Raw genomic sequence first — 26,652 nt, forward strand, 5'->3', positions numbered from 1 at the left:
AGCTCAAAGGGCACGTATTGATTTTTGACTTTGTTTTTTTTCTCTCTCTCTCTCTCTCTGCTCCTGACGGAGGGGGTGTGAGCTGCCGCCTTCAACAGCTTTGTGCCGTGGTGCTTCGCATACTTAAAAGCCAAACAGCACCATTGATTTGTTTGCTTTCCTCTCTTGCCTGAAGAAGGGGCCTGAGTTGCCTCGAAAGCTTGCATATTGTAATCTTTTTAGTTAGCCAATAAAAGGTGTCATTTTGCTTGGCTTTTCTCTACTCTCTGTCTTTCTGACATTCTGTGCTCCTGACGCGTACTCCTTTGAAGAGGAAGATATGTTTGCATTCTTTTAATTGTGAGACAGAACTGTCATCTCTGTCTTGTCATGGAGCTCAGTTTAAACTTTTGAAAAAGAGACGAATGTTTGTTTGCAGTGTTTGAATAACGTTCCTGTCTCTCTACAACCTCCTGTGTTTCTGCGCAAATCTGTGACCCAAGCATGACAATATAAAAATAACTATATAAACATATGGTTTCTACTTCGCGGATTTTCTTATTTCGCGGGTGGCTCTGGAACGCAACCCCCGCGATGGAGGAGGGATTACTGTATCTGTATTTATATAAAGTGATAATGGATAATTTCATCTCTCTTCTCTCTTGTTTTGGGGCTTGTGCCACCTTTATGGTCTTCATAAAGCAGTTCAAAGCAGCCTGTAACCTTGTCAAGCTTAGAACTTTCATCCAGATGTTTGTTGCAATTTTCTATCCATGATAAAGTTTTACTCTTTGCAGCAAACTGCACTTCTAACTGCCTAAATATTTATGTCAGAATAGCTGTTCATAGATCTTAACCAACAATAAAAGACTGTTAAATGCTGGAGAAGCACACCATGACTCTGTTTGTTGTTTGCTCCTTTTGCCTAAATCTACTTAATCTGTTACTCCTCCGCACCTGTCCTTTGTCTCAACTGCACAACTTATGCCTCAGTCAACCCCCCCCCACACCTACATGATCACATTCATCTCTATCCTTTGTTATATTGGTTCATGTTCTTCTTCACCAGGCATACCATGTCTCTCTCTTTCCAGAATCCCAGAATACTCCTCACGCAGGTTACATGCACCTTATCATCCCATATAAGACCGACCTTTTTAGAAGTCATCATAGAAAACAGCTGCTAGAAACACTTCTAGCCTCCTCTCACCCTTGGTTCTACCGCTGGGAATCACTACTCATGTTCACATAAATAACGGCCATTTTTAAATTTGTAAAAAAACAAATACATTTTTAATATCTACGTTTGCATTTACTGTACAACAGCAGCATCCAGCTTCATTCTCACACACTCCATATAAAACTCATAGTGAAGCTTAAGCTCCTGATTATGGCCTATACACTGCAACCTATACTTCGATATGTTTTACAAAGCTGCTTCCAGCAGTGCAGGGAAATGTCCTGCCAGTATCTCATAGCTATAAACCCAGTGCTTCAACTTGCTAATTTGCCTCCAATTATCACTTTGCTATTTCTGCTTGTCATCTTTAGGCACTTTTCTTGTGTACCAGTTTTGCATTCCAGTATCCATTGTTTGGCATTGCTTTGATTTTTTGCACGATCATCAGTTTTATAGATATAAGTATCACACTGTCCTTAACTTTTACGTTTACTGTCACAACAGAATTTAGTGAAACTCTTACTTGCATGCCTTACATACAACATGTTCTGTACATAACATGCACAAACCTGTATGTATGTATACATATAAAGTATGTGTAGGAAGCAGAGATTTGCACCATTGTTTTGTTTCTCTTCTCTGTGTGTACTGTATATAACGGTATCCAGAGGATGTATTTCTCGTCAGGAAGTGTACATCAACAGAGTAAGGCCAGGGAATGATGATCACCTCTGTCTACCCTTAGAAATATGCTGTGCTTATCAGTTGGTTGTCTATTCACATATGAAACCCAAAGGCGCTGCCATTTGTGATGAGTTGTCGTCACATTTTGATTAATCATTTCCCTGACGCTATTAATAAAGCATTCAATAGAAAGGGCAGTCTGGGCCTCATTAGCAAAGAGGCAATAAGGGACAATAATGGGACCCAGTTTCTTTTAGATATAAACAAATATTTCCATCATAAGCCTAAGTGACTGACCTTTTAAGTGACAAATGGGAGGTTACTATGCTATATGTCCAGGAGTTGCTAGAAGGCACTGCAGCCTGTTGGTCACTCTGGGTTTTTATGAAGTAAGTCTTTATCCTGGATGCACTGGAAATGACCTATAGGACTGGGGGTACAAATGGTCTCCGCCCCCTCCCCCCAATATCTCAAACAACCCCTTTATCGGAGTCAACCTCAACCCCACCCCTCTGCTGCATAAAATCAGAACAGCAATTGCCAACTAACGTGAAATTATGGTGATCCTAAAAAACATAGCAAATAAAGAAGATTAAAGGGTTAGAAATGTCCTTGGTGCATAGGACAGGCAAGCTACCCTCACAATATTTGAGGTGTGTCCCTGTTTTTAAGGCTAAACTTACTCACCCCAAAAACAGTATTTCACCATTTAAATTTCTCCTTGGTAACAATAAAGTATATCTGTCTGTCTGAAATTGTGAGGAACTCAGTTAAGCATATGCATCGTTACGTCAATTTGATCAGGACAAATCACCAGCTGTACCGTCATTAGTGTCATCAATTACAGTTATGTTTTATGTATGGATATATTTTATAAACCTATCACCATGCATAGCATCCAAAAAGCCCTTTTTTATGCGAACAGTACAATTAGTTGAAGGGCATACACAATTTCTCTATAAATCTGTATGTAGCAGATGTTCCCATCAACCTGTATGTCCAAAGATTTCATTCACATTGTACTTATGAAGAATGTTACAGTGAGGACCTGAACACCCTCAGGTTTATTCCTAGCTGACGTACTGTATTCAGTTGTGTTTGTCAAAGGTCAGGCACATTGAAAATTGGAGCCTAAAGGATATTCATTATCTCCTGGCAATAGTTTCATGTGCTGCATCACTGTAGCTTAAGGCCTTTTTACATTTAAAAGAAAATAAAATCATTGAGGAAAACAGTGCCTTTTGAAACCATGCTCAGGAGCAGCCTTCAGGCTACCTTCAAGTGTTTTATGCAGTACATACTTCCCAGCAACTTCCACAGCATTGCACCCATACTGTATATTATTACAGTTCATACACACATCTACTGCACATACTATAATTTGCACATAAAATAAGTAAATAAAGCATCAACTGTGTAAGTTCACAGGATCATACAGTGCAAGTTGAGTTTTGTTTAAGTTGTTTATGTGCTTTGCTTGCTTAACTATCTTTATATTTGTTTTATGTAGATGTTTGATATATACTGTATTTAAGTGTGTGTGTGTGTATGTATGTATGTATGTATATAATATATATGAATGTGTGTGTGCGCGTGCGTGTGTGAACTCAAGCTAGTATAGCAGAATCTCTTTATTGATTTCCCCACAATCCCTTTCTATCAAATTTTACCTGCCTTTTTATCGATGTTCATTGAGGGCCAGACTGAGAGAGTGTGCATGTGATCATGGGAGACTTGCCTGGCTGAACACAGTTAAAAAAGGTACCAATAATCCATTGTATTTGAGCATGCCCAGTGCTTTTAAACACAAAAATGATTGTGTGTATGCAATATTAGCTGTAGCCTGGGATATTTTATATTTATTGTATTGCCTGATGTACTAGTAAAAATTTTTCACTCTTCTGCGCCAATCCCACTCCCCTTTCTTTTCTTCAAAACCTGTAGCATGTATAAGAAAGAGAACACTAGAGTATTGATTAATGCAGTGCACTTCAGCTGAGACACAAGAACCAAAAGCCCTTTGTATATACAGCATTGTTTCTCAGTACAGCCTATAAGGTAGATGCTTACCTCTACATCCATAAACAGCAAAGGCACCCTGGTGTGTCTGAACTGCTTATGCTTTTCCTTGGCTTTCATTGAGTATTATGACATTTTTATCTGCAGTGTCCCCCTGCAGTATTCAGATTGGGGGGAAAAACCTGTTTACTCTTTCAGTTTTTAAGGCACTCTTCTTTTCCTTTTAGATAGAAGATTTGTACATCTTTCTATCTATCTATCTATCTTTCTGTCTGTCTGTCTCTCAAAAAGTAGTGTTTTTTTATTGTTTTATTTTTGAAATCAAGGTACATAAAATTGGATTTAGATAAAATGTCATTAAAATAGATCTCCCTGTTTTGAGGTCAATACATTTCACTGATCAATATCTTTTAAGCAGTCTGTAGTCAATGAAAGAAAGTAGAAAGTGTTGGGGAATATACAGTACACTGATTTCTCTTTCATTTAAAGGCCGGTGTTAAAATGAATGCACTTATGCTATTTACTGCAGCAGTGCAGCAGAATAACTTTAAATAGTTTGTGCTACAGAAATATAGGAATCTCTTTTATCGTGTGGTGTTTTTTAAGGCAAATGGTGTTTTATTTTATGTATAAATATATGCTGTGATGGATGGCCGGCTACATATTCCGGCCCCCACCCCCAGGCCGCCAAGAGGAGCTCTCCCGACAGCATGATTGTGCCCCGAGTTCCAGCAGGGCCTCATGGACTCTATAGTTTTTATGCACAGCCCTGCTGGATACCTTGGGGGCCACCGGGAGTCGCTGTAGGGGGGCTCGTGGACTCTTATGTACCCTATAACCCAGGAGTACGTCATGGTCACATGACAGGAAGAAAGGACGTGCTCCTGGGTTGAAAAAAAGGACTGTTTACCCTGGCCCGGAAGCAATAAGGACTTGTGGGTTTTGGACAGGAACCACTTCCGGGTCAGGGGATATAAAAGGACTCTGAGAAAGCCCAGACATTGAGCTGAGCTGGGAGGTAGGGTGGCTAAGTGTCTGGGAGGAGGAGGAGAGAGTTTTGTGAGTAGTTTATTGTTTATGAGTAGTGTGGAGTGGAGGGTGCTTGGTGCACTGTACTGTAGTACAATAAAAGAGTGGTACCTGAGGGTTCAAGAGGCGGATAAAAGCCTTAACTGCTACAATGCTTGTTTTTATTATACAAAGGGTTGATCAACAAAGTGAATGATTACTTTGTACAGTAGCAGACGTCAGGTAATCTAGATTACTTTTTTGCATTTATCTATTTACGAACTTAATTTCCCCATTAAACGGTTGTGAAGATTCAGGGTCTCAGAATGACCTGATTGGCAGGTTTAAGCACACATAAGCCACTGCCACTTCTCCAAAAACAAAATTAACACATTTTAGGCAGTGCCTGATCATACATATTTTAAAAATGGGATGGGTTATGTAATGCTCAAGTGTAGTGGTGAGTGAAATGATTCATGCAAAACAGACCTCACAGCTAGCTTGGCATTTCACTTCACAAAAATATTCACAAAACAAATGTTGTTTTGCTTCCAACGAAACTTATACCATCGGATCATAAAGAAATGTGTTTAGATCTGGTCTGGAAGCATTTTCATGTATTCATTCTCCATGTAATATTAAAAAAAAAAAAAAGATCTTTAGTGAAAACAGAAGCCCTAAGACGAGTGAATAGTACACACTGAAACTGGTCAATGCATGTCATTATGCCAATGTGAAAGGAAGGGCACTACCACAGAGTGATGTTCTGTGTTTATGTAAAATGTCCTCAAAATATATGACGGCTAGAAGTTCCTGCTTAGAAATTATGGACCCGTCCTGCATATTATGTAAGGCATGCATCCAAGGAATTACCAAGGTGACCCAGTCAGTGATGCTTTAGATCTAGCTTTGAATGGTGAACTGGGGCAGAGGCTCAGTGATGAGAGGACAGGAAGCCACAACAGAGACAGAAAGAAAAGGGGGACGTGAAAGACAGTGCTTTTTGTAATATTTTAGAGTGGATAAGTGGGTGAACATCTACACTTGGTAGGCATGGACTAGGGTCCATTTAGGAATGCCTAAAGAAATTAAACATTTTGTTGTCATGTCTTACAAGCAGGGACATTAAATAAATAAATGTATGGGGTAATTTCTAATAAACACTGTGAGTGCATGCAAGTATAAAATTATATGAGAATAATATCTATGCATTTTAAAGTATATAGTGTGTAGCTAAGCATAGGCACATTCACATACATTCAGATATACCATATCTATAAGATGACATAACATTCTGAAATTAAGTATTGTGTGGGATAGACCACCCTTTCCTAGCAACACTGGATGCAAGGCAGGAACCACTCTTGGGGGGTTTGTTAGTCTGTCACAGAACACACTTTCACACACCCCTACACTCCAACCTACGTAGGGCTAATTTAGGGTTATCATTTAGCCTAGCGTGCATGTCATTAGGGAGTGTAAGGGAAACCAAAGTACAGGGAGAAGACACAGTGAGAACCTGCAAACAACACATAGACAGTGAAGCAATAACTGGGCTCCTGATTTGAATCCATAAAGCTGAGGTAGTAGCACTAACCAAAAGAGTCTCAAGACATATTTAATTATCAAAGAACAATTTAAACTGGGTAAATACCAAGTTTCATAAGTGGCAATCACAAAACCTTATTAAAGCTTGACGGACTGCCTCACACAGGTTTAAGTTCAGCAGGAAAAAGTGTTCTGAGAAAGAGAGAGAATGAGGAGGTGGGGCTCGCTGGAGTCCATTTTAATAAGCAGTCTATCGAAATGCCTTATCAGAGATTGGGCAAGTGTTGATGTTAAGCTTCTTAGGAATGGTGAATGATGGTTAATGATTATTTAATGACAGATTTCAGGACTGAAAGGCACTTAGTGCTCACAGTGTACTGCACAGCCTATTTTTCATACCTCCAGACAGGTTTATTTGGTTTCACCTTGAATGGAACAGTGCTGTATTGATTTTATTGGTGTGGGTTTAAGCACAATATTGGCTTAGAATACTACTGGCTCAGTGGAAGAAAATAATTGAATTTTCTTGATTGTGGTATTTTTTATAAGTACCCCCCTCCTGCTTCAATGTCACATTAGGATCTCTACTGCTTAATATGAATTAATGAAATTTACATAACATTTCACTTGCTAATTCAACAAGTTTATTCATAGAAATATATTTGATATTGTTGATTATGATACACTTTATTTCTTGAAATTAGAAAACGTAGAGGTTACTTATCCAAATGCTGCCTTGATAAATAAGTAATTACTTAGCCACTCTTCTGCAGAACATTTTCTGAAATGCTTTGCTAATATCTAATTGTTGATTCCTTTGTCATAGCATTTATAGTGCCTTAGTGTCCGGCTGTGTTCTAAAACACAAGCTTTGGCAGTAACTGATTTCAAAGAATTCAGTCCTCTGTAATTTAAATTTGATGCTACAGAATTCACAGCCTCAGTACTGCTTTGTAAACTGGTAGAGTTCTTGATGTTATTGCCCTGTGCTAGCATACTGTTTGTTCTCATTTTATTGGAAAACCTGGTTAAGGCTACCTCTGGGATATGCGTTCAAACTTCTTGAAATAAGAGATTTGTTTCACAGGAGCTTTCCAACGGCTTCTCAGAATATGAACTGTGGCTCTCTGAATGCTACAGGTCTTTAGCATAGCTACTGTATATACCTTATAGAGACAATTAGCCCTTCTTACCTTTATCAGCTGCTCTTGGTGTTCTTCACTTGGGACTGCAATGCATTTTTAAGTGTAGAGCCTGTTTAATTTTTAAATATTTATTCTCTAGATTGCTAGCTGCATCTGTTTGCTTTACATTCATATTTCTGTTTGTGTGATAGTGTATAAAACTATCGAAATCTATATGTGCTTTGATGTTGTCAGCATCCAGGACTTATAATCGTGGTTTACATTGAAGTCTGGCAGTCTTGTGAAGGCTTTAACAATGTACCAAGTAAGAATAAAGAAAAGACCCCTTTAGGTTTTGTGCCAAGTTACTGATTTATCACTCCCGTGAGGAGGAGCTTAGGAGCATGCACCGATTACAGCACATTGCTGCACACACCACATGACAGACCACCCAGATTGGTACCTGAGCGCAGCTGTGCAATGGGTGACACCTTAGCACCACACTGGAACAGTGTGAGTGTTTTTTGTGCTGGCTGGAGTGCCAATCTTGCCACCAGCCCCCGAGTTTTCCCTGTAAGTCAGAGGACCTGCTTGCAAGGCTGGATGCAGATTAACGTCTTACCCAGGACAACACCCACAAGACATTTGTAAATCTGTTGTGTTACTGTTTATTGATGGAGGAAATGGATAAATCTTACGTTTGTGGATGAGTCTCTTAAAAATCTATTGTAAAGAGCTGTTTCATGTACTAATTAATCAACTAGCACTTTTTTTCTTATCTGGATTTTCATATAGCTTAATTAAATCCACACTATAAGCTTACAGTGAATATAGTGGCATACAAAAGTTTGGGCACCCTGGCTTAAAATGTCTGTTACTGTTAATAATTAAGTGAGCTGAAGATGAACTGATCAAGTTAAAGATGACACATTTCTTTTCAGCATTTTATGCAAGATTAGTGTATTGCTTTTGTTTTGTACAATTGTACAAGATATTTGAGGTCTCAGGGGTAAGTTTTCCCAAGATGGTCTCAGGCCTTCATTAGTGCGTCAGGGATATGGCTTGTTCACAGCCATCATTAGGAAACCCCCAGTGATGCATATTGCAGAACTGTATAAATGTTGTGACTCCTCAAACTTTGTCCCAACAATCAGCAGCCATGGGCTCCTCTAAGCAGCTGCCTAACACTCTGAAAAGTAAAATAATTGACGCTCACAAAGCAGGAGGCGGCTACAAGAAGATAGGAAAGCATGTTCAGGTAACTGTTTCCTCAGCTCTTAAAGTTATTAAGAAATGGCAGTTAACAGTAACGCTGGAGGTCAAGTTGAGTTCTGGAAGACGAAGAAACCTTTCTGAAAGAACTGTTAATTGGATTGCTAGAAAGGCAGATAAAACCCCCATTTGACTGCAAAAGACCTTCATGAAGATTTATCAGACTCTGGAGCGGTGGTGCACTGTTGTACTGTGCAGCGACACCTGAATAAATATGACCTTCATAGTAGAGTCAGCAGAAGAAAAACTTGTCTGTGTCCTAACCACAAAATTCAACGCCTGTATTTTGCCAATGAACATCTAAACAAGCCCGATGCTTTTTGAAAACAAGTTGTGTGGACTGATGAAGTCAAAATAGAACTTTTTGGCCACAATGTTCAAAGGTATATTTGGAGATAAAAAAGGTGCCAAATTCCAGGAAAAGAACATATCTCCAACTATTGAGCATGAGGGTGGATCGATCAGGTTTGGGTTTGTGTTGCAGCCAGTGACACATGGAACATGTCATTGGTAGAAGAAAGAACGGATTCAAATAAATACCAGCAAATTCTGGAAGCAAACATCACACCATCTGAAAAAAAAAAGTTGAAGTTAAATAGGTGATGAGTCCTATGAGGTAATGATTTGAAGTGCATCTCAAAATCTACAAAGGAATGCCTCAAGAGGCGCAAGCTGACGGTTTTGCCATGGCCTTCACAGTCCCCCAACCTAAACATCTTTGAAAATCTGTGGATAGGTCTCAAAAGAGCAGTGTGTGCAAGACAGCCCAAAAATCTTGCAGAATTAGAAGCCTTTTGCAAGGACGAGTTGGCAAAAATACCCCAAGTAAGAACTGAAAAATTCTTAGCTGGCTACAAAAAGCATTTACAAGGTGTGATGCAGTACTTACCAAAGGGAATCTTACTAAGTACTGACCTGGTTTTGTGCCCAAACTTTTGCTTCAGGCCCTTTTCATTGTTTTAGTATTTTGTACATGTGAATGATGGAAATAAAAATCTAACCTTGTTTAAAGTGTTAAAGAAATGTCATCTTTAACTTTATTCCTTTTGATGATCAGTTCATCTTCAGCTCACTTTTTAAGCAAGGCTGTTCACACCTTCGCCTGCCACTGTAAATGGGAAACATATTTAGTTTCTGCAACTTCAGATACATAAACCTCTCTTTTGAGGGTTAAAAATAAATTTTCCTTTCATTAGATACTGTTTAGTACTCGGCCAATGCACAATTTAGAGTTGCCACTTCATCTAACATTCATGTCTTTAGTGAGTGTGAGGGAAACCCCATGTAGACACAGTAAGAACCTACAAGCTCCACAAAGACAATGAGACAGTGACTGGGCTACTGATTTAAACCCAGAAAGCTGAGGCAGCACCGCTAACCACTGCGTTACTAGATATATTTTATTATCAAAAAATAGTTTAAACTGGATAAATAACAGGTCTCATAAGTAGAAGTCTTAATACTTTATAAAAGATTTTAGGACAGCATCAACTTGTTTAAGTTCAGTAGAATAAAACGCCTTGAGGAAGAGAGAGGATGAGGAGCTTGAGCTAGTTGGAGTCAATGTTAATATATAGATCTTTCTTTCCTTTGAAAGTTTAAAATAAATTTTCCTTTGCTTAGAAACTGTTTAGTTCTCAGCCATTGTACAGTTTAGAGTTACCACTTAACCTAAAATCCATGTCTTTAGGGAGTCTTAAAAATATATTTTTCTTTGCTTAGATACTCTTTAGTATTTGGATTCTGCTAAGTTAGCACCATTTCTTTTCAGAGCTATTTATTTATTTAATCTTTGTTACAATAATATGATCACCCAATATGTATTTCAAGAATGTTTACCTATAGAACCTTATCTTCTGTCACGTAATCATGAAGGTATTGACATAGCCTGAATTTTCCAGAGTTCTCAATCCCTTCAGGCAAAATTCCTACATTGTGGTGTTTGCTGAATATTGACGGAATGATGGCTTTTGCTGTGTTTGTTTCTACTTTTAATTGAAGGTTTTCCTTAGGTGGTTTTTATTGGTTCACACTCTGTCAAGTCATAAATATTAATCTGGAAGTTAAGTCAACATATATACTGGCTATTAAGATAACAGAAAATATAAGAAGATTTGGACAGCTGACAACAGAATAGTGGAAGACGAAAGCTTCCTATGAACAAATGTCTTAGAATAAGTAAACTTCTAGTGACTCCTCTGTATTTCTCACCATGTAAAGCCAAGCTCTGACTGACTTATTCCAATGATAAAATTACCCCCATACTCTAATAAAAGCATGTGCAAAGAACCAAGCAATATAAGTAAGAAGAGGGTAGTTATTCTTTAAACAAAAATGTTAAATAGCTGACAAGAAACATTATTTGCATTATATTAATGTCCGATTTTATACATTGGCAACAACATTGTGGTAGCAACTGTCTTGTACCCTTGTATAAGGTGTATAGATGTAACCAAAGGCTAGAGTTGCTAAATTAGGCCAATGCAGTTGCAGCCTTCACCACATTTTCCCAGCACAACATGTCAACAATAAGAGCAGTCAGTTCGATGAGTGATGCCCAGAGGAAGCAAGCAAAGAGGAAAAGGCTGCTGCGCAAGGAAGGCATTGGAGTGTATTATTATGCCAGACCGAATGGACAACCCATGTATCCAATAAAAAATGTGAGGGCTACATTGGTGACTTAGATTTCAATCTGTCTTAGATGGGTAGAACAGGTACAGTAGTTGATCATATACTATGACAGTAAAATAAAACTGTGTTAAAGTACCTCAAGATATGATAGCAAGCTTTCTTGAAGTGAAACATGGTGCTTTAGCATACTGTAGCTTTTGTTTTAGAATTTCAGTCTGTCTTCTTCACATTTGTATGATTTTTTTAGAAGAATATTTATATTACTCCATTTTGATGTTACTTTACTAAGTATGAAAAACTAAATAAACATTAGAAATATGATTACAGTTGGGCCAAGCATTAAGAATTGTTTATGAGCCTAATGTAATCCTGAATTTGGGAGTAATAGGAGAGTTCCAATATGAAAAAAGTGGAACTGTGGAGATAAAATTAAATGATTAATTTTATAATTTTAACATATATGTATCGGGAGTAGACTCAAGCTTGTTTTTTTTAACTAAAATTAAATTAATTTCTAATTGTGAATTTCCCCTTGGGATTAATAAAGTATCTATCTATCTATCTATCTATCTATCTATCTATCTATCTATCTATCTATCTATCTATCTATCTATCTATCTATCTATCTATCTATCTATCTATCTATCTATCTATCTATCTATCTATCTATCTATCTATCTATCTATCTATCTATCTATCTATCGTCGTCTTCTTGGTCTGTATAGGTAACTTGTTTTAGTTCATGATCTCCTTTACCTTTGTAAAGAAATGAGAAAATGTAATCCTTTTATATAGAGGACACCATAAATGGGGGTTAAGTTGCACGCCTTTTGCTTCAGAAAGCCAATTTAAGTGCTTTTATGAATATTAAAAAAAAAAAAAAAAAAAAAAACCATGTGCTTGTCAGCATTTTTTTTTTTGCTTTGTTCCTCTTCTTCCCCTTAGATATTATTGCATTTAAAATTCTTTTTGCGCAATTTATCAACAATATTTGTACAGAAAACAATATTTGTTTAAGGCACCTCCCTCATAGGAGAAAACAACTGTTTTATGATTTTGTGCATTTTTTATATTTCTGTAGAATTTTGTTAAGAAATCTAGGATCTTTAACAGAAAAGGCTGGAAACAGACAACACTATCACAATAAATTTCTTAAATGTATTCCCAGTTCAGAAGTTAATCACACACAGAGTGAACAGTTAGGCATGTTTTAGGCTTAAATTAGTTTTATTGTGAAAAAAAAGAGAACAGTGCACATAGCAGATGGGAGAGACAGGTCATTTGAAACTTTGTCGACCATGCGTCCCACAACTTTATCATGTCTCTTCGCTTACAGTACTATTTTAATTTTAACAATAGTTCCAGGACTCAAACTATATACTGTACATATAATATTTTGTGTGAGACAAAGAAAATGAGCTAAAATTCACTTTAAGACCACTGATGATAGGTTCCTCTTGACATGCTAAGTCCTCACCCTGGTCATCACAAGGCAAAAACATAGCTAACACCTGTTTAGATCTCTTTTTTGAACAGTTATGATAAAATAAAAGAAATAGAGGTAATTATCAGTGATCACAAATAGGTTAAATCTGATATTGTGTTTGAAGACACTTAAATGCACACCTCAACAAAGACCTAATCATTTACAGAAAACAGGCATTTTAGGGTGAGAAAGTACATGTAAAAAGAGTAAAAGTGTAGCAACTGAAAATAAACAATAATGTCTTTTCAGAGACATTTTGATCAATTCCCAAAATAAATACATTCCAAAAACAAAATAAAAGACTAAAAAAAGTCTCATCGAAAGAATGAAAAAACATTACAAATGTCAGGAGAAAAAAAAAGGCCAAAGTCAGAAATAAAAAAAATATCAGGACCTATAGTATGACCTCAAAAACATACTGCAAGATTAAAAAGAGAAACTGAAACAAACATTTTTTATTGATGCTAGAACAAACAGCAAACAAAGTTTCCAATATCACTTTGGTAAAAAGAAATGAAAATAAAAGAAATACATAAAAACAGGAACAGATGGAATGTCTCAGGCAGTAATAAAACCAGCTTTGAGTTTACAGATTTTAAAATAGAAACGTCAAGTGCACTTTATGTAGGCAGTGTGGAAAAACATTTGAAATCAAATTAAAAAATATTGTTAAAACTATATTGAATATAAATCAGGAGAGATTATTCTCTCACTCCATAATATGCTAGAGAAGACTTTGCTGTTTTCGTCACTAGCTTCAAAAAAGATATAGTAGCAGTAGAAGCTGTGCTGAAGAGAGCAACCAAGAACTTCCTGGGTCTAAAGGAGATATCCCGTCATTGCAGACTAAGAGTGTTAAATTTCTTTAATCTTGTGCAGTGAAGACCATATGGGGACCTGATCCAGGTCTTCAGAATTGTGAAACTCATTGATCAGTCGGAATTCTGTCAGTTAAATAGTGAATTATGTCAGTGAAAGCAGGAAACACTTCTTCAAACAAGGAGCCTTGGGAATCTGAAGTAAACTACTGAAACCTGTATATGGATGAGGTACTGGGACAGCTGGGACCAGATAACCTTGACGGACTGAAAGGTCTCCTCTATTCTGCAATACTTGTGATGTTCTGGTAGTCTTTCCACTTACTTCTCTCCAATGCTGCTTTTGAATAGAAGACAGGACTCTTGACCAACGAATAAGATAGAGACTCAGGTGTTCAGTTCAAAAGTACAGTCCAGTCTGAACTTGCTTCCCCTTTGTGGACTACTTTAATTTTCTGGAGGTATTTTAACCAAAAATACATGTGTTTTGCATGTTGTGATCCTATGACTGGTTGAACTGAAGTATGGATTGTGCAATATACTGTAAGTAACATGAGTTGCTGTTGTCCAGCATTGGTCACCAGAGGCTCCCATTGTATGACAAATGTTGCTATCTTCATTTTCCATGAAAACGTGTGATTAATTTTTTTTTTCTGCCATCATTACAAACCATATGATGTAAGTAAAATATTAAAAAAATATCATTTTTGGGTGGAGTATTCCTTTAATGTTTTGAAACCAGATGTACCAGATTTGTTTAGTAGTGGTAGTATTATTATTGTCACATGTACAGTAACATTCTTACTATCATGTCCAGCCAACTTACAAAATAGTTCTTGTCTTTTCAGAGCTAGTTCCTATAAGGTGGTTTATTCTTTCCATAGGATGCCTGGAGTTGTGTCTACTTTCATACAGGTTGGCACACTGCCATTTTCTCTCTCTGATTCCTTTGTTTATGCCTCTGGGAGCACATGGCTTGGAGGTGAAGACCTCCTGTCTCCTTTTGGAGTTTTCTTTGCTTGACTTGCTCACATGTACCTCCACTCTCCCTTCTGGTGCACGGCCATTTTGACATACCTCTGGTTCTCTTCTTAAAAGAGAAGAAATAGAGCAGGCTCTTAGGCATTTTTGGTCCTCCCTTCTGTTGGATTCCCCGGTGGCCCCTCTATATTTTGCACAAAGAGAAGGAAAAGACACTGAAAGCGTCAAATCTCAATCTTCTCAACTCTTTTTTTTAGCAAGTAGTATTTCTTTCTGCCTCTCCCAAGTTTAATCTCTTTAAATTCCTTCCTTTTCTGATACATGTGTCATCTGGTCCATTATTTATTTTCCTTTGTACTTTTTTATTTTCTTAATTACTGTACATGAGCTACAGTACACAGTTGATCACTCCTTCCAGCATTAAATCTTCCTTCTTTTTCAGCTGTGTTTTCTATCCCCCTTTATGCTTTACTCAGATTCTGAATGCAGCTCCAGCACGTTTTCCATCATTTCTCAGCTGTGATGTAATTTGTTATCTACTCATGGATAGCTTTACAATTGCTTTACATTGTTTCTGCACTTTTCCTGCAAAGCATCTTATTAGGACCTTTCCAAGTGCATCACCACCTCATTTCTCATAGAAAACATTTATTCCTATCTACCAGTTGATTTCTCAGAGGACTAGACTAGTCTTTGTCCTTTCTCATTTCATTTTCCCGTTTCTTTGCCATCTGGTGTATTGCAGACTCCCATCACAACTACCTTTTTGTTTATTTTTATAAGACAATGAACTTCTCAATCTCCTGTTAAATCTCCTCTGCTGCATTTCCTTTTTTTTGCTGGTTTTGATATGTAGACTTGTAGACTTGAACTATCATTAAATCTTTATCTTCCCTTTTAGCATTCCATCCATGTGCTGCTCTGTGTTTTTGATTTGCTTAGTTTTCTACATGTGAACATCTTAAAATATATTAAAAGAAGGCAAATATAGGTATGTGTCTGCTTGTAATGGAAAAATTTGTATACCTGATAGCCTATTAGAATTTTAAAAAGAGACTGATGCTTTAAGAAAATATTCCCTTATGTATGTCAGGTCTGGCTGCTTCAAAATATTGGGTTGAGAAGATGATTTAGGTAAAGGTTTGAAAAATAAGGTCTATCTACATAGAGTAGTGTTTTGCAGCTGCTCTGTGTTCGCATTGGTTATGTGAGGTTATTAATTTTCTGCTTTTGATAGGGTGATCAACTGTCTTGTCAAGAAAATGGATCTCTCTGTCAGACTTTAGCATGATTAAATACCATCACATTACTGGCAGAAAATACCAAATTCTTTTCAGATAGATGAAACAGCAAAGGGAGGGATTTTTTTACAAGCCTTATTACTTTTCTTTTCCCTCGCCTTAAAGAGTTCATTTGGATGCATCATTTGATTTATGAACTTGAGTTTGTTTTTTGGTTTAATGGGAAACAAAAAGAGACAAGTGACAGTAAAGAACAAAATTTTGCGTGCTGAAGCAAATAAAGGAATAGTTCAAAATAGCAGACAAGGGTAGTGCTTTGTCATTTAGTTACAGGTTGTAGGCACATGTTGTGGACAGTTGAGGTTTCAGGGCCTGATTTAAAAAAAAAAAAAAAGAAAAAATTAAACAATCCTGTTCTTAAGAATCTTAATTTCTTGGAATGCACAAAGCTTTGCTACTGTACGATCTGTGTTGTGCAGTTTTTAATATTGACATCAACAAGTTGTAAAATTATAATTATTGAAAACACCACTGCATTGAATAAAAAAGAACAGAAAATGGATGAATTGATGAATATTTTATCCACGTGGCAGTATGTCATCTGTAAATTGTAACAAAATATAAATCACCGTACAAATGTGCTCTCCCTTATATTTTGCATTTTCAGTCATTTGACTGTGGCAAACAGTGCGAAGAAAGGACAGGTTTAAAATATGCTACAGATTTGGAGACTGCAGATTACAAGGAGTGAATCAAAGTGTAAATGTTTGTTGGTTGGGATTCTCTAAGCTTGAAGTTGTGTGGAGCTTTGGTAAGGAACGGTGTAGTTGTCAATGCCTTGAGAAATGTAATTCTTAAGAGCTTTTGACCTCCAATTAGGCATTTGTTATTCTTTTACCCTTGCTCTTTCCTGGTGATTTTTCCTTTAACTATATTATTAATTACAACAACATTTTCAGTTGAGAGGAAAATTAGTTGTGAAATTTGTGGTCTCATTAATTAAGCATTTTAAATTAACGCAATTGACCCAATTAAATGGCATAACAGATGCCTAAGACATCTCTCAACGCACTGTAAGGTAAACTGATTGAAGAGTGAGAGGTTGCAGGTTATTGTTTTCTTGACATTAGACAGTGGTTTGATGTGCTGATTGCCAAACACAGCATGCCACTTTTTATTGTAATGCCGCCCAAATACTTGCTTTGCCACTTCTGTGCCTGACTAAGATTTTCCAGATCCTACTACATGTTGTAAGCTTTCCATCTGTATGACATCACATTCCTTAATACTAGATTGCTCTTTTTCAGAGTAGCTGTGACAATTAATGGAAATTTTCCCATTAATATACAAAATGTACATATAGCAGCTTATAGTGTGTATTGAGATGTCCTGTATTTGAAGATAATGCTGGTAAGGTCACAGGGCCTTGGCTTGGGTCTTGACAGTATTATGTAGAATTTCAATGTTCTCAACCTGTTCTCATGAATTTCATCCAGCCACTTTGGTTTTGTGTCACAGTGAAAGTTAGATTGATTAGCCGATCTAAAATGGACTCATTATGAGTACCTGGGTGTGGGCCCTGAGACTGGCACCATCTACAGAGTCCCTTCCACCCTTATACACATTGTTGTTGGAATAAACTTTGGATCTGCAGGACAGTGTACTGGACAAACTGTGTTGAAAAAATATTTTGAATGATCAGAAATTTCTTCTGTCCATGGCTATAAAATGAAATTGCTAATCCTCACAGTTTCTTACTGTGTTTCTCCTTAAAGAAGCCACTTTACATTTCATGCAAGTTTCTTACAGACACTCTTGTTTTTAGAAATGCCTAATTTCATTCAAAAAATCAAATCAACATTCCACCATTTCTGTGTATCTCGCATGGTTCCCAGTACACCCAGTTATCGCTTTTTCAAACTTCCAAATCCTTAATAATAATTTTTTTTTTTACATTTATACATTTCTTTTCTCTCTACTTAAAGCACTTTCCATAGTGAGTGGGGGGCCTCTTCAACCACCACAAATGTGCAGCATCCATCTGGATGATGCGCCAGCAGCTTTTTTGTGCCAGTGCACTCACCACACATTATGGGTGATGAGATAGTTAGCCGATTAGAGACAGGGAATGATTAAGGGGGGCAGAATGACTAGGCCATGGTGGGCAGTTTAACCAGGGCATCGGGATACACCCTACTCTTTACAAACGAAGCCCAGGGATCTTAAATGACAGCAGAGAGTCAGGACCTCAATTTTACGTCTCATCTGAAGGACTGCACCATTTTTACAGCACAGTATCCCTATCAATGCACTGGGATATTAGAATCCACATTTAGATCACAGGGTAAGCTCCCCCTACTTGCCTCGTCAACACCTCTACCAGCAGCAATCCAAACTCCTAGATGGTCTCCTATCCAAGTATGGGCCAGACCTTAACATGCTTAGCTGTTCTGAAGTGCATGTGGTATGCCTTCTGGCATATTTTTGTGTTCAAAATCATAAGACACACATTCCACATTTAAGTTTGTTTTTTTTTACCACAAATGTGTTTCACTTATACTCCAGCCATTGTTTGAATTGTTTTAATCATCTCCTTCACAACATTAGTGTCTTTCATTTTCTGAGAGGCCTGTGTGACTAAAGCATGTGATCTCGAGCCTTGGTAAATTCAGTCAGGGTAAACTCTGTCATTGTATCTTGCTGTTGTGCTTGTATAAAGGCAGACCTCAAAACAAGAGAACATGTTTTCATTTAACAAAATGCTACAGTAAAGATACCCATTTTTCTTTTTCTTGTTCAGTTTTTATGCCCATGTCTTATTAGAGAATTGCTTCATCCCAAAACTAAAGTAATTAGCGATGGAAATAGATAAAACTGAGTGCTCTTCTGTCCTGACTGCTTATGGCATCTTTTTACATGTTCTTTTTTATGTGATTTTGTCCTTTCTTGTGTTGATTCTCTAGTGTTTACTCATTTTTCATTTTCTCTGTCTGTCAGGTAATTTCCGTGATTGCCATCTGTTTTCTTTGCAGTGATCTGCAGTAATCATATACCATGGCCCAGCAGTCTGCTTAGCACCCCAAGGACTGGGACAGCTTCTTTATTTTATACTTGTCTTATATACAGTATTGTATATAATTATTATGGTCTGCCTACAATAACCTCACTTAGAGACCTCTCTAAATGTGCAGAAACATGAAGAGCCAAAAAGGGAAAAAATGTAATGCATATATATATCAAATGTCTGTCTGTTTATCTCTCTCTGATCCTTCCACTGGAAGGAGTGGAATAACTTTGTTACTAAATTGTTTGTATGAAAATGTGCTATAGAAATTAATGTTGTTGTTGTTGTTGTGGTTGACCACGCAACCAGTACCTTAATCATACTGTGGGGGCAATGTTGCTAAATGTCCCTCCAGAATAATATTGAAATGTTGTATTTATGCCTTCCTCCTTAATTAATGGAAGCTAAATGCAGAAAGCTGAAACAGTCGGAAGTACATTTATGATCATATGTATAGAAGTCTCAACGCATTGTCTACATTGAAATCTATAACATCTAACAGTGGAAGTGTAAATAAAGTCTAAATTGCCTTCTAAAAAAATGGCATCAACATCAAGTCAGGTAATCCAGGAGTAAAGCTACATCCCAGTTCAGTTACTTATTTGTGCTGTGTATATAAACACGTCTAGATGTGTGTGTTTACTTTATGTGTTTCCTCATGCATGTCTAGTTCTGCAGACAGGAGAGCCTTTGAAAGCACATACTATGCAAGCAAAACATTGTCCCTGGTGTTTGGTTTCCTACTGGAACTGCACACATGGCATTTTCGAGCACAAGTGACTATTGCAGAGCCTGAACGGCTGGGGTCAGGGCCCTGTATATTGATCAGTATCCCTGCTCTCCCCACTCCTGCATCTGCTTCATTGGCTCCTTTCAGTGCCTGCTCCAGTACATTAGAATAGAAATCCATAACTAGAGCTGTGCTCATCCAAGCAAGGGAAAAAAGTAAATTAAATGCTATAAAACAATCCTAGAATCAGGAGTTTGTGCCAATTCATCTTGATCTAGAATGTCATGCCAGCCCTTGGCCCAGGCGCCTGGGCAAGGAGCTGCCGTAGTGAAAATAGATGGAGCTTGTTTGTCAGTTGAGGAGCTTGGCTGCAGTTAGCAATTCCCTTCTGCAGAGGTCAGCTGACAGAACAATCAGTGTGCTCCAACAGAATAGAGCTCTCTTCCAAAGCCATTGTTCTGACGCATGCTCCATGCAGAGACTGCTGTAGATGAGGTGGGGTGTGGGGTCTCATTCTCTGGATAAGGAAATGACTCCAGGGGCCTGCCTGTTTGCACAATAGAATTGCACTGGGTTCACTTCCGAAACAGAGGCGCTCAATATGAAATAAGCCCTTTTAAAGATTTAAAGGTGGCAGGCGAATACATGTGTTTGATATGCCGGCTCCCTTTCTTATTATAATGTTTTTTTCTCTTTCTCAATGCCCCAACTGTGGAGTTCAGTGGGGAATATTGTGTAAAGGTCATTTTGCAAAGCATGCCAGTCGAAAATAGTGTGTTTTCAGTTGATATGGTATTGCAGTCTCAATTTTTTTCCCTTTTGGCCTATTGGCCTGAGCATTTATAGATAATCTCAATAATTGGTGGCCGTAAGCTGTAAAGACTTTATTGTGCTTATGTTTGACTGTCACATGTCCAACAAATGCACAATCTGACAGCTTATCTTTATCACAAAAATTGACTGCTCATGTTATCTATTATAGAATCTCAAAATAAGACCACAAACACCACCACTTTTTATACTGAAAAGTCGCGTTGCAGTGTGCTTCCATGCTGCTAACCAGTCTCTCTAGTTTGAGTACAGTCTGTTATTTTTCTGTTAAAAAGTAATGATTTTAATCACATAAGACACCATTACAGAGGCACTGTATTCTTTTAATGAACAGCAAACACAGCATTCTCAGCTGTGATTAAGCATTAAAAAATGACAATTCTAACATTTCTAAATTAACAAAAAAGACTGAATGTTAGTCCGCAATCCAAAATGCCGAAATACAGTTTAGAGCTCTGCTGGCTTTTTCTTAAAGGGGAAATTTCACACTGCTGATTACTTTAAATGCAAAAAACAGGTAAACAAGGAGTCTTAATTAAGAGGAGATGATTTAGTGGAGATCATTTAGAGTCATCAATTAGACACTAATTAAGAAATCGTGGCCCTTCAGGACTGACCCTGCCTGTTCCGGGTCTACAACATTTAATTTCATTTAGTTGTCAGTTTTATTAAGTTGAAATGTTTATAGATGCACACACTTATTAAATCTTGTTTTTGACCATTTATGCCTAATGATTTTTCTTGTGTAAAAAGTTTAAAACATTACATCCTGAGGTTGGCATCATTACAGAAGGATTATGTCCTTTCTTTAAAGCACTGCTTTCTTCTTCCATCCATCTTTTTGTTGTTGTATCAGACGTTTTTTTTTTTTTTTCTATTAGATTGCAGTTTTCTTAGACAGGTCAGCTTCCAACATACTGTATGAATATACAGATTTATAATTATTTTAATTTGACTGTTCAGTTAACACATAATTAAAAGTTAAATAAAGTATAGAAGATATTTGTAATGGAAGCCAACATTTAGATTGTTATAGTAACTGCTTATTGCACTAAGTCTGCAGAACCTTTCATTAAAAATGTTTCCACTTACTGTCCGTTTAACAATAAATTGAGCTTACTCAAGTTTTTTCTATACAGTAGTTGTACCACTTTATTTGAAGCATAAAGGATTTTTATATCTATAGATTGATAATTATCAGGTTGCAGAATAAAATACTGTAGAAATGTTTAAATATCAAAACCAAACTCTAGATGGTGTGCGCAACTGAGAACTGAATAAGTATCTATCCACTTTGTAATCTGCACATTAATTTCTGAGTTATGGTAAGTTGGTGTCTACCTCAGAAGGATTGGATGCAAGGCAGGAGCAACATTGAATGGTCTGTCGTTGGGCCTGCTCACACAAATGTACATTCTCACTTATACAGGGGCAGTTTACAGTTGCCAGTTTTCTTAAAATCAGGGCCGTAGAGTTTGGGGAGTTGGAAGTAAATATTGGGTTACTGGAGTCAGAGTTTGAGTCGGTAAACACGTACCAACTAAATGTAAATTGTAAAATAGTGTATTAAACTTTCCAATTCCACATATACCGATTCAATTAAACTATTTTTCTACTAGGCTTTTGATAAAAACGTAGTTTCTTTTTTAACTTTGTAAGTTTAGTCTTTTGTTTATTGTTACTCAGTGTTTGCAAGCCACAACAGCAATGCTACAGGGTGGGGCAGAAATAACTCCCACATTTCAAAGGGGGATTGAAAAATAATGGTACAAGGTATCACCAAAAACTTTTTATTTCCCAACTGTAGATATAAAAAATTTTTTACTTTAAGTTTTAAAAATTATATCGTCCAAATGGTGGCCTTGATGGCTGATACAGATTTGGAGCCGTTCTTGGAAGTTTTCCATCACTCTCACTAGCATGTCCGGCGAAATTCCTTCAATTTCTTCTTGAATGGCCTCCTTTACTTGGTCCAAGGACCAAGGACGATGTTTGGAAACCTCGGCCTTGAGGTACCCCCACAGAAAAAAGTCACGGGGTCTTAAATCAGGCGAGCGCGGTGGCCACGGTCTGGAACACTTTCATTAGCACGTAAACCAAAACGCCCTCTGCGTCGCAGTTACAGATTTGTCATTTTTGAAAAAAGCCTCCGCTACAAAGCCTCGATGCTCAACCGACCACGACATGGTGACGACTGAAAACTTTATTACGTACCCTACCTAACGGAACGGACCGCACCCCTCTACCTGCTTTGGGGACCCCACAGTGATTTTTCGAAATGTGGGAGTTATTTCTGCCCCACCCTGTACAAAGTTTAAATCTGAACTTCAACAGTTTGAGAGTGCAAAAAAAGTAGCCTGATGATTCACACTTGCAGTGATGAAATGACTTGTATCTTGAATGTTGTGGGCTTTCTAATCAGCATAGTAAATACATTAGTCTAATTACAAATAGTGGAGTTGGAGTTGGTGGCACCAGAAATTGAAGTGTTTGGAGCTGGTACCAGAAATTGTGGAGTCAGAGTTGAAAGTTGAAGGTTTTGTATACCGACTCCACAGCCCTGCCTAAGATGCATGTGATTTGGATGTGGAAGGAACATTTGACACATGGAGTTATGTATGCCAGTATTTAAATGAAGGTCCGTGGAACTGTGTGACACAGTGCTAACTACAGTATTCAGTATTGTTCATGAACAGCGTATAGCTATATTCTTATGAGAACAAGCAAATTACTTATAGGCAATAGTCACTTCTTTAAGGTGCGCTTCTTCCAGTCTGGAGTGTCCTCCTTATTTCAGTCTGTTTGTTTGAGTGTTCTTTTTAAAGACTAAATATGCTATTCTAGTTTTATAGTAGGTAATTATCTCTTTAAATAACAGAACATGTAATACCTTGAGAACAGTAATTTATACCAATTTTTCAAAACTTGCTTTGAGTTGTAAATTAGCAGATATAATTGTATTTTATGCTTGGGGACCACCTGAATACAGTTTATTAAAAAACTGTTTCTGTGAAATTCTGTTTTTCACATTTCTTTTCCTCTGTGTGCTTTTTTTCAGGGTGCCTTTCTGGTCTCATGCCTCACATGAAGAAAATTTCAACCTCATATGAAGAAAGACGAAAACAAGCAACTGCCATTGTTTTGCTTGGAGTGATTGGGGCCGAGTTTGGTGCTGAAATTGAGCCTCCAAAACTGTTGTCTCGACCTCGCACTGCTTCCCAGGCTCCTGATGGCTTTGGGCTGACTACAGGCGGTTCCAATTACTCACTTGCCCGGCATACCTGTAAGTGTACCAGATTTAATGAAGCTTTCTTATACTGGTAATTTAACTGACCTCATCAGAGCGGTCCAGCCTAAATGAAGTTAATACCAAACAGCCTGCACTTATTGATTTTGCACTCTGTGTATGTACAAAGTTTCTTGATTTCAGAGGGACTACATTAGAGAGCTATATTGAATTACACAATATAGTCTGTTTGTATTACTTAACAACATCACTGTATATCACTAAAGGGTAGTAAAGTAGAAGTCAGAGTTTCATCTTGCAACTTGTTTTCTGTTTATAAAATTAATATAAATGTATGTCTGCATGTGCTTTTATACTCTTATCCCAATATATGATACAGTGTAGGAATTAGTGAAAGGTAACAGTGCCCATTTGCAAAACAAAAAGGAAGAGACACTAACTCTGCACTAGTTTATTTTTAAAATGGATTTTTTTCCTCTTGTACAATATATGAAATATATGTAATACTAGGAGGAATGTCTGGCATTACTAAAATGCATTTGTGAATTAGAATTTTATATTCAGGTTGAGCATCCCTAATTCAAAAGCATGGGACCAGACGTATTTTGGATATTTTCAGATTTTGGTGTATTTGCATATTTTGTATATCTGCATTTTCCTGAAAAGTTTGCCTGTCAATTCCTCCAGTCCATGCACTTTAAACAGCCAAGGTTTCAAGGAGAGAGCAAAGAAGCTGATCAAAAGACACCGCTACAAGAAAATCAAAAGCTAAAACAGCTGTTATCCATTCAGGATCTTGGTAGCACAAGGTAACTGAGGCTTACTGATTAATTTGCAATGAGCTCAGCTGACAGAACACTCAAAAACACATGTATGCCACTGCAGCTACTTGGCTCTACATGCTTGAGAAGTTCCTCTGTCTGCTGCAATATCTTTCTGTCATTTTGACTACTCCATCATTATATGTCATAACAACAGCGAATAGATATAACATGCCGGTGTCGATCAAACACAGGAAACTCTGTAGTCTACTTTGATTTTACGCTGTAGGAAGATAAGTAAATAACTACAGGAAAATAGGTAAATAACATTCGATGTGGCTTTCATATAAGTAACATATAAATGTTTTTCATATAAAGACCATTACAAAACATAATCACAAAAGGAACTTGGCACGATACCTTGGTGAGCTCTGTAGACCCTGCTGTTTTGTTGAAGGATGTGTGTGTGGCAGATTCACTGGCAAGATGACGCCCAGCCTATTGCTGCATCCAAATGGTGCCATCTTTCGCCTTTATGCCTGGTACAGCTGCGTTGTTCTTATGTGTGACTGGATGTTTCTTGCTGGGAGGGCTTCTGTTCTCTTTCTCCGATGTAGAACCCTCATCCTCATATGAGTTCACCTCTGTTATAGCACATCGTTGTTTGAAAACAGCAGTGTCAGATCAGGGGGAGCGTGAACGTGACTGAGAGAAAAAAAATGAATTTAAAAAAAAAAAAAAAGCTAACCTTTACAAGTACCATAAATTTACTCCGGCTGTAACAGACTAAATAAAATGTATGTTTTTATTCTATAATAGTAACAAATAAGAGCTGTTCACTACTCAAAACAGTAATTCTGTGAAGCGTCTATAATCAAACTGGCAACCTCTTGATTATGAGTTAGCATTTCGTACTCTAACACGATTTCTTTTTGTTTTGTCATACTCTTGAATAAAAGTGCACTTTTGTGAAAGTGTTTATTTGATATTTGGACTTGACACATTATACACTTCATGTCAAACTTTTGTCATTAGTACTATAACATGAAAAAAGTTTGTTTTAGGCATATGTTCACATTTCCTGTCATGCTACATTTACGCAGATTGTTGCAGACACGGAATACGCATGTGTTTTAAATAATGATATATTATTTAAACTATACAACTCGAGGCACCTCACACCCAGATAAATAGACTTGAGCTGGGAGAACTTTTTGCCCAAGTTCAGCTGTGGTGGTGGGGGAGATGGGATAGCAAGCTGCTTGTGCTGATCGACAAATTTGCAAAACAAAAGACGCTAATGGAGAAGTGCAAAGGAATTTAAGGTGGCCCGGGATTAGAAGTTTTTTCGTAGGATTCAGGGATTCTAGTGTTAATAAGTGACCAGTCTTCTTCTTCGTCTTCGTCTTTCGGCTGCTCCTGTTAGGGGTTGCCACAGCGGATCATCTTCTTCCATATCTTTCTGTCCTCTGCATCTTGTTCTATTACAGCCATCACCTGCATGTCCTCTCTCACCACATCCATAAACATTCGCTTAGGCCTTCCTCTTTTCCTCTTCCCTGGCAGCTCTATCCTTAGCATCCTTCTCCCAATATACCCAGCATCTCTCCTCTGCACATGTCCAAACCAACACAATCTCGCCTCTCTGACTTTGTCTCCCAACCGTCCAACTTGAGCTGCCCCTCTAATGTACTCATTTCTAATCCTATCCATCCTCGTCACACCCAGTGCAAATCTTAGCATCTTTAACTCTGCCACCTCCAGCTCTGTCTCTTGCTTTCTGGTCAGTGCTACCATCTCCAACCCATAAAACATAGCTGGTCTCACTACCATCCTGTAGACCTTCCCTTTCACTCTTGCTGTTATCTGTCTGTCACAAATCACTCCTGACACTCTTCTCCACCCATTCCACCCTGCCTGCACTTTCTTTTTCACCTTTCTTCCACAATCCCCATTACTCTGTATTGTTGATCCCAAGTATTTAAACTCATCCACCTTCGCCAACTGTACTCCCTGCATCCTCACCATTCCACTGACCTCCCTCTCAT

The 26,652-nt window shown here is 37.6% G+C and overlaps 1 protein-coding gene across 6 annotated transcripts in view; it reads left to right on the forward strand.

The window, feature by feature from the left end:
* LOC114652243 (WD repeat-containing protein 7) overlaps positions 1 to 26,652 on the forward strand; it is a 535,548-nt gene that overhangs the window by 312,345 nt on the left and 196,551 nt on the right. For all 6 annotated transcript variants that reach the window (XM_028802521.2, XM_051928322.1, XM_028802524.2 and 3 more), the window contains one exon: positions 23,655 to 23,879. In XM_028802521.2, coding sequence (XP_028658354.1) covers positions 23,655 to 23,879 — 225 coding nt within the window. The remainder of the gene's footprint in view (positions 1 to 23,654; positions 23,880 to 26,652) is intronic.

Source organism: Erpetoichthys calabaricus, chromosome 5 (genome assembly GCF_900747795.2).
Source record: "Erpetoichthys calabaricus chromosome 5, fErpCal1.3, whole genome shotgun sequence".
Classification (NCBI taxonomy): Eukaryota; Metazoa; Chordata; class Cladistia; order Polypteriformes; family Polypteridae; genus Erpetoichthys; species Erpetoichthys calabaricus.